This window comes from Hydra vulgaris, chromosome 01 (assembly GCF_038396675.1).
Source record: "Hydra vulgaris chromosome 01, alternate assembly HydraT2T_AEP".
Classification (NCBI taxonomy): Eukaryota; Metazoa; Cnidaria; class Hydrozoa; order Anthoathecata; family Hydridae; genus Hydra; species Hydra vulgaris.
The window spans coordinates 20304293-20320615 of record NC_088920.1 but is presented as its reverse complement, the minus strand read 5'-3'; the positions used below and the strand labels follow the sequence as shown (position 1 = coordinate 20320615).

General features: G+C 26.9%; 2 protein-coding genes and 1 long non-coding RNA gene across 6 annotated transcripts in view; 1 reads left to right on the top strand and 2 right to left on the bottom strand.

Annotated features, from left to right (window-relative positions):
* LOC136075182 (uncharacterized) overlaps window positions 1-16323 on the bottom strand; it is a 127509-nt gene that overhangs the window by 85396 nt on the left and 25790 nt on the right. The gene's annotated exons all lie outside the window — the stretch shown is intronic.
* LOC136075181 (uncharacterized) lies at window positions 1561-12444 on the bottom strand. 2 transcript variants are annotated; one of them, XM_065787628.1, is made up of 4 exons: window positions 11705-12443; window positions 10925-11586; window positions 3263-5005; window positions 1562-3010 (listed from the first exon to the last, which is right to left on the bottom strand). In XM_065787628.1, the coding sequence occupies exons 3-4, from the start codon at window positions 4896-4898 to the stop codon at window positions 1656-1658; spliced, it is 2991 nt and encodes a 996-aa protein (XP_065643700.1). In that variant the 5' UTR covers window positions 4899-5005; window positions 10925-11586; window positions 11705-12443; the 3' UTR covers window positions 1562-1655. The 2 variants fall into 2 exon arrangements, with proteins under 2 accessions (XP_065643699.1, XP_065643700.1); XM_065787627.1 differs by having other exon boundaries at window positions 1561-5005; window positions 11705-12444.
* LOC136074812 (uncharacterized) lies at window positions 5915-7846 on the top strand. Of its 3 annotated transcripts, none has more exons than XR_010635461.1 (3): window positions 6286-6582; window positions 6780-7180; window positions 7647-7846. It is a non-coding gene; the product is annotated as an uncharacterized LOC136074812 (long non-coding RNA). The 3 variants fall into 3 exon arrangements; XR_010635462.1 differs by having other exon boundaries at window positions 6302-6582; window positions 6780-6876; XR_010635460.1 differs by lacking the exon at window positions 7647-7846 and having other exon boundaries at window positions 5915-6582; window positions 6780-6876.

Here is a 16323-nt window from a genome sequence, read left to right as displayed (position 1 = left end):
TCTTTTTTTTTTTTTTTTAATTTTATTTAGGTGCCCTAAGAAGTCGTCACGGTCTTATCACAGAGCACTGTGGATGAGCATTTCATTGAAAGTTCACGCCTCCTTCCAAACCAATGTCACAAAAATTGCCATAAGGTTTGGTTTGAACCACGGATCTTATGTTTATGCGCTACCACTGCGCTACAGTTGTTCAGTTTGCTACTTGCTGAGCAGCTACGGCTGCCACTTGCTGAGCAGCTGCGGCGCCAATTGCTGAGCAGCTACGGCTGCTCAATTTCTCATTCTACACGGCTGATCAGTTTCTCATTCTACAGGTGTTTTTATTGTCACATTATGAAGTCAAAGTTTCTCTTTACTTGAACTAAAAAATTAAAAGATTTCAAAATTTGCATCATAGGGTAGTTTGATGTGTATGCCATCACCCCCATATAAGTGGTGTTTTTAGGTCAGCTAGGTTAGCATTATCAAGATCAGTGCCAACTGTGTACAATCTTATTTGAATCTATGTGTTCTTTTGAAAAATTTTTAAAAAACGAAACTCTCGTCATAAGTAATTTTTTTAGTGCAAAACTTATTTAAAATTAATAAAATAAGAAAAAAATATCATTAAAAAATTATTATTATTAAAACAAATACAGCAGTTTTAATATTTCTGTTTAAAGAGAATTATTAAAAACGGCTGTATTTGTTTAAAAGTTTACGCAGATAAAAAAGTCGTCATAAAGCATGAATATGTTTTATGACGACTTTTTTATCTGTGTAAACAATCAATTTAAATTACTATTATATTTTTTTATTTATTTTAACTAAATTAAGTTAATACATTTCGATTTTCTTTATTTATAACTATTTTTCTAATTTCAATTAGTAAGAATAAAAGCATAAATCGTCATCACTAGTATATTAGAAGTAAATTAATAATTTAAATTAGTACTTTAGTAAATTAGTAATTTAATAGTAAATTACTATCGTGAGATTCAAAAATTAATGATAAAAAATCAAACTAAATAAAGTATAAATATATATATATATATATATATATATATATATATATATATATATATATATATATATATATATATATATATCGCAATAATAAAATCTTAGCTTTTAAATAACATAGACTTAAAAAATTAAGTTTAAACTATAAACTGCTTTTACCCTTTTTAATTTTAAAATATAAAGATTTTAATAAGCACTATTATATATAATGAATAATAATATATAATATTAACACCATAAACATTGAAATAAACAATCATTTTTTCTTTAAAAATTTATTAAAAATTGATATTTTAATTTATTAGAATAAAATACAGAAATCTCTAACTTTTGAAGAAAAGCGTTTGTCAATTATATTTTATGAACAAATAAACTTTATATATCGTCGTTGGCCAAGTAATATCTTACTTGTGTAAAAAGCAAAATTTTACAGGAGACTGAAAAAACTATATATTTCAATGAAATGAGGTTTTAAAAGTAAGAGTAAAAAACAAATAACTAACAAATTTTGTTAGTTATTTGATTTTTACTCTTACTTTTAAAACCTCATTTCATTGAAATATATAGTTTTTTCAGTCTCCTGTAAAATTTTGCTTTTTATACAAGTGAGATATTACCTGACCAACGACGATATATTAAAACTAATATAATAATCAAATAATTAAACAACTTGCTTGCTTTTTTTCTAAATTATTCAAACATATTGCAATATTACGTTTTGTTGTCATTGTAGACGGATGGTTGATACCTAAAATTTCAGTTTGTATTTTATCAACAGAATAATAAATTTCTAAAGCTTCGTTATATTTTCCCATATTGTTTAAACAGAGTGCGATATTATGTTTTGTTTTCATTGTAGACGGATGGTTGATACCTAAAATTTTAGTTTGTTTTTTATCAACAGAATAATAAATTTCTGAAGCTTCGTTATATTTTCCCATATTGTTCAAACAGAGTGCGATATTATGTTTTGTTTTAATTGTAGACGGATGGTTGATACCTAAAATTTCAGTTTGTTGTTTATCAACAGAATAATAAATTTCTAAAGCTTCGTTATATTTTCCCATATTGTTCAAACAGAGTGCGATATTATGTTTTGTTTTAATTGTAGACGGATGGTTGATACCTAAAAATTCAGTTTGTATTTTATCAACAGAATAATAAATTTCTAACGCTTCGTTATATTTTCCCATATTGTTCAAACAGCTTGCGATATTATGCTTTGTTGTCATTGTAGACGGATGGTTGATACCTAAAATTTGAGTTTGTATTTTATCAACAGAATTATAAATTTCTAACGCTTCGTTATATTTTCCTATATTGTTCAAACAGCTTGCGATATTATGTTTTGTTGTCATTGTAGACGGATGGTTGATACCTAAAATTTTAGTTTCTATTTTATCAACAGAATAATAAATTTCTAAAGCTTCGTTATAATTTCCCATATCGTTCAAACAGAATGCGATACAATGTTTTGTTGCCATTGTAGACGGATGGTTGGTACCTAAAATTTTAGTTTGTATTTTATCAACAGAATAATAAATTTCTAAAGCTTCGTTATATTTTCCCATATTGTTCAAACAGAGTGCGATATTATGTTTTGTTTTCATTGTAGACGGATGATTGATACCTAAAATTTCGGTTTGTATTTTATCAACAGAATTATAAATTTCTAACGCTTCGTTATATTTTCCCATACTGTTCAAACAGCTTGCGATATTATGTTTTGTTGTCATTGTAGACGGATGGTTGATACCTAAAATTTCAGTTTCTATTTTATTAACAGAATTATAAATTTCTAAAGCTTCGTTATATTTTCCCATATTGTTCAAACAGAGTGCAATTCTATGTTTTGTTTTCATTGCAGACGGATGGTTGATACATAAAATTTCAGTTTGTATTTTATCAACAGAATAATAAATTTCTAAAGCTTCGTTATATTTTCCCATTTTGTTCAAACAGAGTGCGGTATTATGTTTTGTTGTCATTGTAGATGGATGGTTGATACCTAAAATTTCAGTTTGTATTTTATCAACAGAATAATAAATTTCTAAAGCTTCGTTATATTTTCCCATGTCGTCCAAAGAGCGTGCGATATTATGTTTTGTTGTCATTGTAGACGGATGGTTGATACCTAAAATCTTTGTTTTTATTTTATCAACAGAATAATAAATTTCTAATGCTTCGTTATATTTTCCCATTTTGTTCAAACAGAGTGCAATATTATGTTTTGTTGTCATTGTAGACGGATGGTTGATACCTAAAATTTTAGTTTGTATTTTATCAACAGAATAATAAATTTCTAAAGCTTCGTTATACTTTCCTATTTTGTTCAAACAGAGTGCAATATTATGTTTTGTTGTCATTGTAGACGGATGGTTGATACCTAAAATTTCAGTTTGTATTTTATCAACAGAATAATAAATTTCTAAAGCTTCGTTATATTTTCCCATTTTGTTCAAACAGCTTGCGATATTATGTTTTGTTATCATTGTTGACGGATGTTTGATACCTAAAATTTCAGTTTTTATTTTATCAACATAATAATAAATTTCTATAGCTTCGTTATATTTTCCCATTTTGTTCAAACAGAGTGCAATATTATGTTTTGTTGTCATTGTAGACGGATGGTTGATACCTAAAATTTCAGTTTGTTTTTTATCAACAGAATAATAAATTTCTAAAGCTTCGTTATATTTTCCCATGTCGTCCAAAGAGCGTGCGATATTATGTTTTGTATTAAGCGTGATTGTATTATTTTCACCATAAGTTTCTGTATTAAAATTTTGAACAATTTTTAATATTTCAATTGCTTCTTCAAATAAACCTTTACATACTAATAATTTTTTAATTGAATTCGTCATACAATGGAAGGTTTTCGAAAATCTTTTTCCGTTAGTACGAAACATATAGATAAAATGAAAAACAAAATTATTTCCGTAATCTATGTGATCTTTTACTTCATTCAATTCAACTTTAAAATAATTTTCTATTAAATCATAATATGTATTTGTACTTGAGTTTCTTTTTTGAAAACATTTACATGTTAACTGTGTAAGTTCGTGTATTGTATATTTTTTATCATCAAAACAGTTTAGTAAAGAATAACTCACTAGTAATCCAACAGCTTCATCGATTAAAGATTCGTCTTTTGTTTCCATTTGATTTGAGATTTGTGTTATAAACTGTTTACTGATGTTTTGACCGTCGCAATGAGATAAACAGTTTAATATTTTAAATAGAAAAGGTTTTGTTTTTTCTAGTTTTATTAAAATTAAATTAATTGCTTTTATTGTAGACTTTGATTTTTCTTCTGTTGGAAAGTTTTTATTGTTTAATATTTCTGATGGGTTCGATTTATATCGATGTATGTATTTTTCAATTGAAACTTTATATATATTTATATATTTTAGTGCCTGAGTAATTGCAAACGGATGATAACCAAGTTCTTTGATTAAGTTTGTTATGTTTTCGTCGCTACTTTCTCTAGTATTATTTTTTACGTAAGCAAACGCTTCTTCAGAAGAGAAAACATCAACTAGCATTTTATTTACATTATTTGACCACGTTCTCCATTGGGAGGTAATCAACGTGAATGAATTCGGTTCTCTTGAAATGTACATTGATAAGTTTTTAACACTTTCATCGTCAACATTGTCAAAAACATACAAAGTTTTTTCATTTTTATAATAGTTGTGAATTTTACCAACAATCACTATTATATCAAAATAATCTCCTTTTGAATCATGAACCTCGAATCCTAATATTTGACAATGGTTCCTCATTGAAGTTTGTAACATTGCAAATGCTGCGTCAATCCAAACAATGTTTTTATAGAAGTTATACGATATTTCACAATATTTTCTGGCAATACGTGTCTTTCCGACACCCGACATTCCATATAATACTAAAGTTGAGTCGTTTGCATCTTGTAAAAAATAATCTTGAATTTCACAAAGTAGTTTCTTGCGTGAAAATATATTTTCTGAAAAAGATTGATTACCTAAAAATAGACGTACGGTTTGATGTATTATAAAAAGTACTTTTTTTTAATTTAAAATAAATTTAATATCATTTATTAGGTAAATACCCAGTCGGCATATCTAGTATTGTAAATACTCTGAGTATTGATCACGTAAAACATACCGCGATTGATACCAGAAAAATGCGCATTTAGTTTTAAGTTTCGAACTCGAGTTCAATACCACTTATTTATCAAAAATACGTATTTATAATATTTGATCAAAATCGGATATGATATCGAATCCGATTTTGATCAAATATTAACAAATAAGGGGAAAAACGAAAATCTTTGCTTATAAAGCGCATGCTATTTTATTGACATTTCTGTTATGCTATTACCTTTTTTTGTTCTGTTTTAGAAAATTTAAAAAAATAAGTTAAAATTTTGAGCCAACACTGACACTTTATTTGTTGCTAAACGTTAAATTTTGTTATTAGGATTGCAGTTCTTTTATCTGTTTTTTGTTCTTTATTCAATAAGTATTTGATTTAAGTTAAATATGATTATAATTTGATATTTTATTACGAGATATATGTCTTTATATATAAATATATATGAACCTTTTTAGATATTTTCATGTTATTTTTAAATTTTTTGTTCACACAATTCAAGTTATATATGTTTATAGTTTGCATATGTGTTTATATTATGTTCAAAATTTAAAAGTTTTTGATAAATATATGTATGTGGTAATATGTGTTATATAATTGTTTTATAAATGAATTTTTAAAATAGTATAAAATGTATCTATTGTGTATATAAATATTATAAGAAGTGTTTATATATGTTATACAAATTTAAATAAATATATTGTGTTTTATAGTTAGTATATATGTTTATATTATGTTGTTTCCATGACATAGAAACAACATAATATAAACATATATACTAACTATAAAACACAATATATTTATTTAAATTTATATAACATATATAAACACTTCTTATAATATTTATGGACCATGTTTTCAAAGTGTGTGACTTGGCAAACGTGTTGAGCAAGATTTTGCATAAAGTTGTTATTTATGTTACTAATGTTGTTACATTTGGCTTACCTTTATGTTGGTATCTATTGTTAAAAATTATAAGTGGTTTTATTATTGAAAGTCACTGCTTTTAATCATTCACTAAAAGCCACTCAAGAAAAGTCATTTTGCCGCATATACATTTTGTTTATATATTAATTTGAATTTTTAGAACCATGACGTACCAACATGAATTGTTTTCTAAAAGCTAACATGAAATAACAATACTTAACAACTACTAGTCTCTTATCATGACATCTTATCTCTATCTGTTATATTGATTTGTGATTCATATATGATGTTTTTCTTTGTATTTACTTATCCATTACATTTTTTTATTTCAGATTTATCATATGATGGATTTATGCAATATAAAAGAACGAATATATGTAAATTTTTATGAATTTTTTAAAAACATCTGCTAATAATTAGTCCAGTCAACGTTCAAACTTCAATTTTGCATATGTCATCTTTAAGTAGTTTCTAGGCTTTTCTAAATGTGTTTCTTATTCACATGGTTTTACAAGCAAGGTATGCAAGCAAATTTGAGCTGAAAGTTTTTTTTAGCCTTTAAGGAGAATTGGCGTTACACTTTTTTAAATTTAATTTGTTTAAATATAGTAGTTTTAACAAATAAATGTTTGTTTGTTCTTTGTTTTTTTACTTATTTGTTTTCAGATTCTTAAGAACTTGCCAACTTATCTAAGTAAGTTTTTTTTTCTTTTTAGTGCAATTGGAAAGAGCTGAAAGTTATTTTTTAAAGCAATTGAAAAGAACTAAAGTGTTTTTTAGTTACTTCACACGGTATAACTGATACTGATTTGAGTAAGTTTACTATTTTGTTTTATTTTATATTGGATTTATTTGATATTTGATATATGTTATATTTGATATATATTTTATGTATTTAACATGGAAAACTGACTGTAATTTGTTGACACAAAAGTTTATAAACATAAATCTGCCTATATTTCAGTATATTTTATATTTCTCTGTATCTTTATTAATATTCTTTCTTAGAAAAAATAACAGACTAGAAAAAATAAATAAATTTCTTTGAAAGTAGTTGAAAAAAATGATGATGTATTTCCATATTTCATTGTGTAAAGTGTAATACCACTTTTTAAAGGTATGTGAATAGATATATAGGGGAACATGGGGCAAGATGACCACTGTTTTGAAAAACGCCTGTATCTTAGTCTGTCCAAAAAATAAAACTCACCTTTAGCTGGTGATGTAGCGATGTAATAAATCAAGTCAAACGAGGATAATAAGTTTTTTTCTCAATGTCGGAAAAACTTTTTTAATACTTAGCTTTCGTCACAAAAATAATATTTAAAAAGAAACCATTGATAAATCTAGTAAAATTAATCTACTTCCCTTTCAGCTAAAGTCAACTGTTATATTTAGTTTTGCTTAAGAGATAACTGTAGGTTGTCATCTTGCCCCATTCGTCATTTTACCCCATGTTCCCCTATATATATATATATATATATATATATATATATATATATATATATATATATATATATATATATATATATATATATATATATATATATATATATATATATATTATATATATATTAATTTAGAGTAAAATATACTGATTGGCATTGCTTCATTTTTTTATACAAGATTGTGCATTTATTATTTTTATGCATTAAGGTAAAAATAATTTTGTGCATTGTAGTCTAGATTCTTTTTTAATTAAAAATAATTGATGTAAATAAATGTTGTTTAATATTTTTGATAAACGACTAATGTATGTAAACATATAAAAAGATATGGATTTCAATAAATCTTGAGTAAGATTACTGGTAATATGTTTAATGACATTAGGTTAATTGAAATAGATAGTATTAGGCTCAACAAAGTTATTTATGTAAATGCTTATAGGCAACTTGAAAATAGTAGTCAAATGAAAAAAATAGATCATTTCTAAGAAATATTTTACGATTTGCTTGCTATTTTATGGTATAATTGTTTAAATTGTTTAACTATAATTGTCCCTCGATTATTCAAATATTGTAATAAATAAAATCTTTTCAGTCCAAGTATTTAAGTTAATAAAATATTTTATTAAGTTGTGGTGTTATTTGCCAGTGTTACTACATTGTGTTGTCTAGCCTTTTTATAATCTTTTTTAATTATTCTGTAGTCACGGAATATATATTTTCTGTTATTATTATCCTAATTCTACTAACAATACAATGCAAATAGTACTTTTGTAATTAAAAATTGTAATTTTTTTTTAAATTTTATTTTTTAGGTGTTTTCAGGCTTTCCGTTTCTGGTACCTGTATTGTGACAGATTTTAAAAAGAACTCAACTGATGTTAATGCGGTCTTCGTCGTTAACTATAAGCAATGACGTTACTGAAAGGGAGTCAAAGTTAAAATATTTATAGATAAATTTGTATTTAATTTTTTAGATAATATATCAAGTTATTAATGTGTTTTTATTGTTATTAATGATTTAATAACTCATAACCCGTATTATGGGTTGCTTACTGCTAGTCATTATCATTATGTTATGAATTCATATTAGTTAATAAAATTGTATTGAATATTCTCTGGTTATCGTGTTTTATACGTGTTTAAATGCGAGTTTGATACTCAGTAGGCGTCGTATTGTATACCTGTCTACGCATCTGATGTCGTATTGTATACTGTCTGTATACGCATCTGATGTCTATTTTTAATGCGCGTTTGACACGATAAAATGGCTAACAAATATTCGTAAATAATGCGTATTCTGGAAAGTTTTAAATGCGCATGTAATACCAGGAAAATATCGTATTGAATATTCTCTGGTTATCGTGTTTTATACGTGTTTACAAGAGTTTCAAATGCGAGTTTGATACTCAGAAGGCGTCGTATTGTATACCTGTCTTTATACGCATCTAATGCGTATTTCTAATGCGTATTCGACACGATAAAATGGCTAACATACATACCACATCGATACGTATTTAAACGAGTTTCTAATGCGCATTTACAACTAAATTTGCCGACTGGGTAATTTCAACTTCTTATTAAACTTTTCTTTTTTTTTCCAAATGAAGCGCGTTATTATTAAACTTAAAAAAATTTTATTTATATAAAATTAAACTAATTTGAAAAAACTTTTGAAAAAAGTTTTATCTTATACTATAACAATTACATATAGTTTAAAAAGGTTTCGTGAACAAAACTTAACGTAATGAATTTTGCGAACTTTACAGCTTGAAAAACATCAAATTATTATGTTACTCTAGAGAATACAAGTAAAAATAAAATTTTAATTTTAAGCTGAGTTTTTGAGTTCAAATTCATGAAAAGGCCTAGAAAAAAACAAAACATTTTTTATAGCGTGTGTTTTACCAACCTGCAATGCAAATGTTAGGATTTCATAAAACTCTTTTTTTTAATCTTTTTTTTTTTGCATTACGAATTCTAAAGTCTGTACAAATTTTTTAATTAACAAACATATATATTATATACAGTTTTCAACGTTTTGACAAACGTTCCACTTTTGTCAAAAAATCAAGATAACCTCATCGAGCTGACCTAGAAAAATGGCATAAGGAGTTTGAAATGAGATATCGGGTTGGAAAGCCTGAGGTATCTGAATCATAAAAATGTAAAAATTGATATCAAAACTTTATATTTAAAAAAAATATTCAAAATTTAGTTTATTACTATTAAGAAAATAACAGCAGTAAAATATTTTGCATTTCCACGGTACAATTAAATAAGTAATTCTTTAATTCACTATCAGGAACAAAATATACATGATTTTTATTCAAGAGGGACTGTTTTGAAAGTATTTAATGCAGTTTTAAAAATGTTTGCTGTTAAAATCAACAACACATTTTGAAAGTTGAGTTTGATATTCTGGATGTGAAATGAGACGTTTATACCGTCACCAATTATTATGAAACTAGTAATGTAAAGCTTTTGTTTTTTGCTCACTATTAATTTCTAATGAAGTGTTCTTTCTCATGATGAAATCCTTGATATGATAATATTTAGTATGAACTTTTGCAGTCATACTTCCTGCTGAAAATGCCAAGAAAAAGTGCTAGAAAAGAAATTTTTTTTTAAATTAAAATTTTGTTCCAAAACATTCCCAAAGCATGTCTTTATAACAGCATTGAACTTTCGTGAGGCATCAATAAGGGGAAAAATGTGAAATGCTGCTTTCTTTTCAAACCCAAAAAAACACGGACAGTGTCATCTGCTTCAAGAATGGGTTCACCAATGACATTTACAAATTTTGTTGCACTTTTTACATCATTGCCAGAAAAAGCAAATGCTTAAAACGAAGCTTTAAGAGGACCAATTGTTTGCAGTTCTCCACATTTAATTTATAACTTTATTTTAAAACATTTCAAAACTCCTACACCACCATTTGCTCCACGTTTGATGATATGGTCAGAAAATATATTTCTTTCCAAAAGAACATAGTTAAGCAATACATTAAAGTCTTTACAGTGGATGTTTGCTTTTTCCATTCTTGACCCTTTCTCTTTTACTGTTTCAAGTTTTGAATGAGTAAAAAAAATTTGCAAGGTAGTAACATAATTAAAAAAATTTTTGTGTAGTTGTATAGAATCATTGTATAGTTGCGTGACTTTGATCTTTAAAACTTGGTTGAGAGTGGAAGTATTTTTCCTCAAATCAAATCAATACAGGAATATCCAACCTTAACGGGCATTCTTGTATTGATTTGAATTTGAGCAAGATCCTGTGCAATCATTTTTATGGGAGCTTCAATAGTTGTCTAGCACTTGATGGGCCTGAACATAGGAAAACTAAAATAAATAAAACCTCATTATTTTGAACCTCATGTTTTTAAAGTAAAATTTTAGAAGGAGAATTAAACTTACCTGGTGTTAATGGTAAAGGTCTACAACTTTTAGCCTGACCAACACGAATAGTCCCATTTGGTGATGATACTTTTCGGCAAAAAACTGTGGCAACTATTTAATCAGAAACTTTACTGACGTTTGCAGCAAGTATTCTCATATTTTAGTTGAATTTTTACTCATTTCAACGATGGGGAACACCTTTGCCACGAATTGAAATGCATTTAGAGCATCTGTGGAGATTTTTTTTACTTTCAAATTTTTAGCAGATATCGAATGGATGCTTTTGAATGAGTTTAAGCTGACCAAGTTGACAGATGAGACAATAGCATGATTGCTCCCTTGTGAACACATTTGAATAAATTACTTCAAATTTGAATAGAGATTAATTACGTGTTTTTCTTCATCTGTTCTCTTCATTGCTGAACGACATCCAAGCACTGTGTTTACTTTTTTAATTATGAACGGTGTTACCCAGTTCACCTTCCACGTTTTTGAACTTTTCCCAGTGTTCACCTTAACGTTTTTCTTTAAGTATATGTTATCTTGGTCGTTTTTTTGATGTTAGTGTTTTAAAAGTTTATCAAAAAGTGTGCTTTACAAATATATTTTGGTTTTGGTCCTTACTCATGTGGCTTGACCTGCTCTATTTTCGTTGCATCTGCTCAATAATGTCCTATCGTCTGAAATATAAAGATAAACTTAATTGACGTATTTTGTATCAATAATGCAATTGAAATATTTTTACGTTACGTTATAAAAGAACACTTTAGACTTAAGTTATTTCTAAGATGTTCTTACCAGAATCAGAAGTATATTTCATAAATGACTATTTCTTTTTAGGTTTATTCTTAAGTTTAGGTGATAAAAATAGCTTCTTTTTCGCTATCTTTGGTTTGCTTTCTACGCTGTTTCAGCCATTTTATTATTAATTTAGTTTGTAGAGAGTTCGATATATCTTTTTTAGCCATATCCATCTCTATTAGCCATTATAGATGTATTATAAAAGTCTGCAAATAGAAAATTAACATGTATAATTAGGGACTGTGGCTGAAAGAATAGTCAGCTTTAACTTGAATATAACATATGCTTTAACTTTTTCCCTAATTAATATTAAAACAAAAAATAGTGTTATTTGATTTTATAATCTTGTCTGTGAATGATTTATAAAAAATTAAAACTGAAATTATCAACTACGTATTGACTACTAACAAGTTACTACTAGCAAAGGTTATTAAGATTTAACTGCTTACTATATGGCTCTTTTTAAATAAAATTAAGCCATACACCTTAAAGTGTACTTACATATATTTCAGAGTTTACTTTTAATAACAAAGACAATAAAATTTAATTTAAATAAAAGACCTTTTTATAGCAATTACTAGAAAGGGGTTTTTTAACTTAAATTACAGGGAGTCGTAAATGCCTTAACTACTGTAACTTTTCATACCTTTGCTGACACTATTATAAAAATAATTCTTTAGAATTGATTGCTTCTGCTATTTTTTAGAATTTTTTATAAGGGAAGGTGGGGGGGGGGGGGGAATGATGAAATGTAATTATTATTTTAGCTCATTAATTTTTATAGTATTTTAGTAGAAACTTATTTTCGTGCCTGCATATAGAAATCAATTCAAATTTTTTGTTTAATAAACATTTTTGATTCGCATGTGCAATAATTTCAATTTTTTTTAAAGGCATAGAAGGCATTTTTTGGAAATATTGTTATATGCAAGTGATATTTTAAGGATGGTCCAATTTACTATTAAATCTTCAATATTTTTTTTCTTTTATTTCCCATATGTGTTTTGACAGCATGATGCCTTTTAAATATTTTTAATTTTCAAAAGACTGCTTACGATTGGCAAAATGTTTTTTTCACCCTCTGTTAAGCCAATATGTTGTTTATGAGGTACATTCTTAGAAAGAAAAACACATTTATATTCCACGTTTTTTGATAAGCATATTTCACTCATAAAATAATTGTTTTTTGTTTACAATTATACTTTTCTGTCGTTTTTTCATTCAGGGTTTCTTATTTGTTTAATAAAGCATTTTTATGACCTCTAATAGTTCTTTCCAAATTTTATGTGCACCTATAGCTTACTTTAATTGTATTTTGATTAAAAATTTTATGTAAATTATTTGGGGGCGGAAAGTTTTTATTGACCAATTCTAATCTAATAAATTAACTATCTAATGAAATAAAAAGAAAATTAATTTTTGGTATGAATTGAAGTTTTGTCAATTTGATCATTCATTTAAGATGAGACTCTATTGATAAAAAACAGTTAAAAATAGTTAAATAAATAATTTTTGATAACCTATTTTCTACCGATTTAAATATAATTATACATACGTATATTGTATGTTAAAAATGAAATATAAGGATTTGAAAGAAGATAAGATTAAACAAGCAAAATAAAGACAATTATAATATATATATTTAAAAAAAAGTTTGAAACAACTTTCATTACATTAGAAGTATCTCAGTATATAAAGGTTGATTAGTAATTGCTTTATAGTTATTGTTATAATTGTTATTGTAATTGCTTTGTGTATTATTATAATAACTATTAATGTTAATATTAACTTTTTTTATCATGGTTATTAATATATACTTATTAATACTATCATTATTTATTAGTGCTTTATTTTATTTTAATTTGCTCTTCAATGTTTTTGTTTTCGCTTTTTTTGTTTATCTTAATTATTATTATAATTTTTTTATTTATATTTTAATTCTCTATATGTCTTTTAAAAGTTTCTTTTTTTTAAGTGTCACTGCATTGACTAGATTGTAACTATTTAATTAACATCAGTTTTAATTATGTAAGTTTATCATTCATTCTTGTAAATATATATGTTTTATGGTAAAATAAATGGATAAAAAAAATATGTTGAATAAAAGAATACATTGTCTAAGCAAGGCTGTAGACAACTTTTTTTGATGTTTGAGCAAAGCAACTTTAAAACATGAAGAGAACTCCATATTTAAGTATGACTTTAAAAAGTTTACTGCCCCCCTCAAATTGATGGGGCTGTAAACTTTATAAGGTCATAAAAGCTGATCAAAAAAGATTATTGAATCAAATTTAAAATTCGTTGATAAATGTAGATTAAGTTTAAGGTTGAAATATAAAATTGACTCATTGCCCTGCTTTTTGGGGCTGGGGGGGCTAACGTTTTGGGGTTTTTGTTGCTTCCAGTCTCCAATCACTGCATTTTTTTGCATAGCATCCTCATTCCTCATATATGTAAACATACTTAAATATGGAGTTTTTTTCATGTTTCAAAGTTGCTTAGCTCAAACATCAAAAAAAGGTGTGTACGGCCTTGTTAAGGTTGAGTTTGAAAATTTATAAATGGTAGATCAAATCCGCAAATATATTTTCTTGATTTACGCTAATGACTCGAATAAAGCCGTAAATCTATTTAGTATTATGTTTGCGAACAATGCTAACCTATTTCTTTCTATTAAAGATATTTAAACTTTTTTCTACAAAAATGACGAGCTTAAAAACATTTCTACCTGGTTCAAATGTAACAAGTTAACTTCAAACACTAATAAAACAAAATATGCTCCTTTTTATCCACTTAGAAAAAGTATTATCTACCCATAAATATGACTCCAATCTTTATTGATCAAATTGAGATTAAAAGAGTTTACTTAAATAGTGATTAAAATTGTAAAGTTTGTAACTTACAACGTTTTTAAGAGTTTTTCCTGGATGAACTTACTACATGGAAACATCACATTAATTACATCAAACAAATAAGATTACTTAATACATGAATGACTGAATTAAATGTATTCAACACATTCAACGTCACCGGGGAATGGGGACGGGGGCCCCGACTTTTTTTCTAAAGAACCTTATTATGTTGCTTTTTTTTTTTTTTTTGAAGTCTATTCTCGAATAGCATACTTTTTTTAAGAATTGACACTCCTACTTCGAAACCCGTGTCGTCGGCCCTGTTCAATGTTTAAAATTTTTCTATTTTTTATTTCGTTTTAAGTTTTTTTATAGCTAATATTACAGAAGACAAAATACCGTATTAAATACTGATACAATATTACTGCATGGAAGATGACTACAATCAAAGATTAAACATTTTTGTGATTTAATATCAAGAAAATGTCTCGAAATAAAAATTTTAGAGTTCATAGTTTCAAATTTATGAGAATTTATGGCAGTTTGAGTTTATATTTTGTTAGACCTCAAAACGTTACCTATTACTGTGATATTTGGTCACAATTTTCAAGATAAAGTTTTTTTAACTAAAGAAACCTTTGGGGAGATCCTTTGCGACTGATGAAATCTTTGACATGACAGAAGACAATGTGAATTTTGTATGTTCCGTTTGCATCAGTTATCATTAAGGAACACATTTTAAAGTTTTCAATTATTTTATAAAATCTGGTTGAAAGATAAATCTCAAGCAGGCTTTTACAACTAAATTGAAACTTTTGAATGCTTCAATTATGTGAATAATGTTAGGAACTGAGTTTGAATCAGCAAGTTGCTGGAGTACCGCCACATTTTTAAAAATTTTTCTGTATTTATTTTCTTTAACTGGCCATTAAGATATGGATTCAGTTAAATGTGGAAGGTAGCTGGCTTGTTGAAATGATGATTGACAACTCCTATAAGGAGATGCAATTCCATCGGTCGGATAATTTTCAAAATTATTTAGCACAAACAACAATCCCGCCAAATTTCTGAAAAGACTTAAGGCTAAATTTTAGTAAGTCCAGTGTTCGCAAGCTTTAAATTTGGCTAGACACTTGGATTTGAAGTCACACCATATACATGGGTGACGTCAAATCCATAGGATACATTAATGGGTTTCAAGACAACAAATTATATTTGCAACTTTTATATCGGTTGCCAAAATTAGTTTTACTCCCTTTGCATTAATCGGTGACCAGATTTCTTCAATGTTCGAGTGAGTTTCTGGCAAATCTTCTGATACTGCAACAAGAATTTGTCTCTTAACTCCGGTCTCTTTGCCAGTACTTTAAGTGAGAGGTTGTTTTTGAGGCGGTAAGCTGGAATCTATCCTTAACGCAGTATTAACAATATTTTTACAAAACTTTAGAAAACCTTTACCACGATCAATTCAGCGCTCACCAAAATATCCACCATAAATTTTGCATAATTTAATAACATGATTCACAAGACTTGGTAATTCATTGCAGTGAGCAACAACTCGATCTCTGCCAGAATCTTCTTTTCCGTCGGTATTTTTCAAGTCACTGCAGGAGAAAAAATCACGCAATTAATTGAGATTTTCTAACAAAAATTTGGCTCTACCATTTTGCTGCTTGATAATTGATTTACCGTTCTAATCAGTTTCTTTAATCAGTTATTTGATAGTCCCTTATTTAATTGTCCACTTACAAGAGCTAAAGAGGT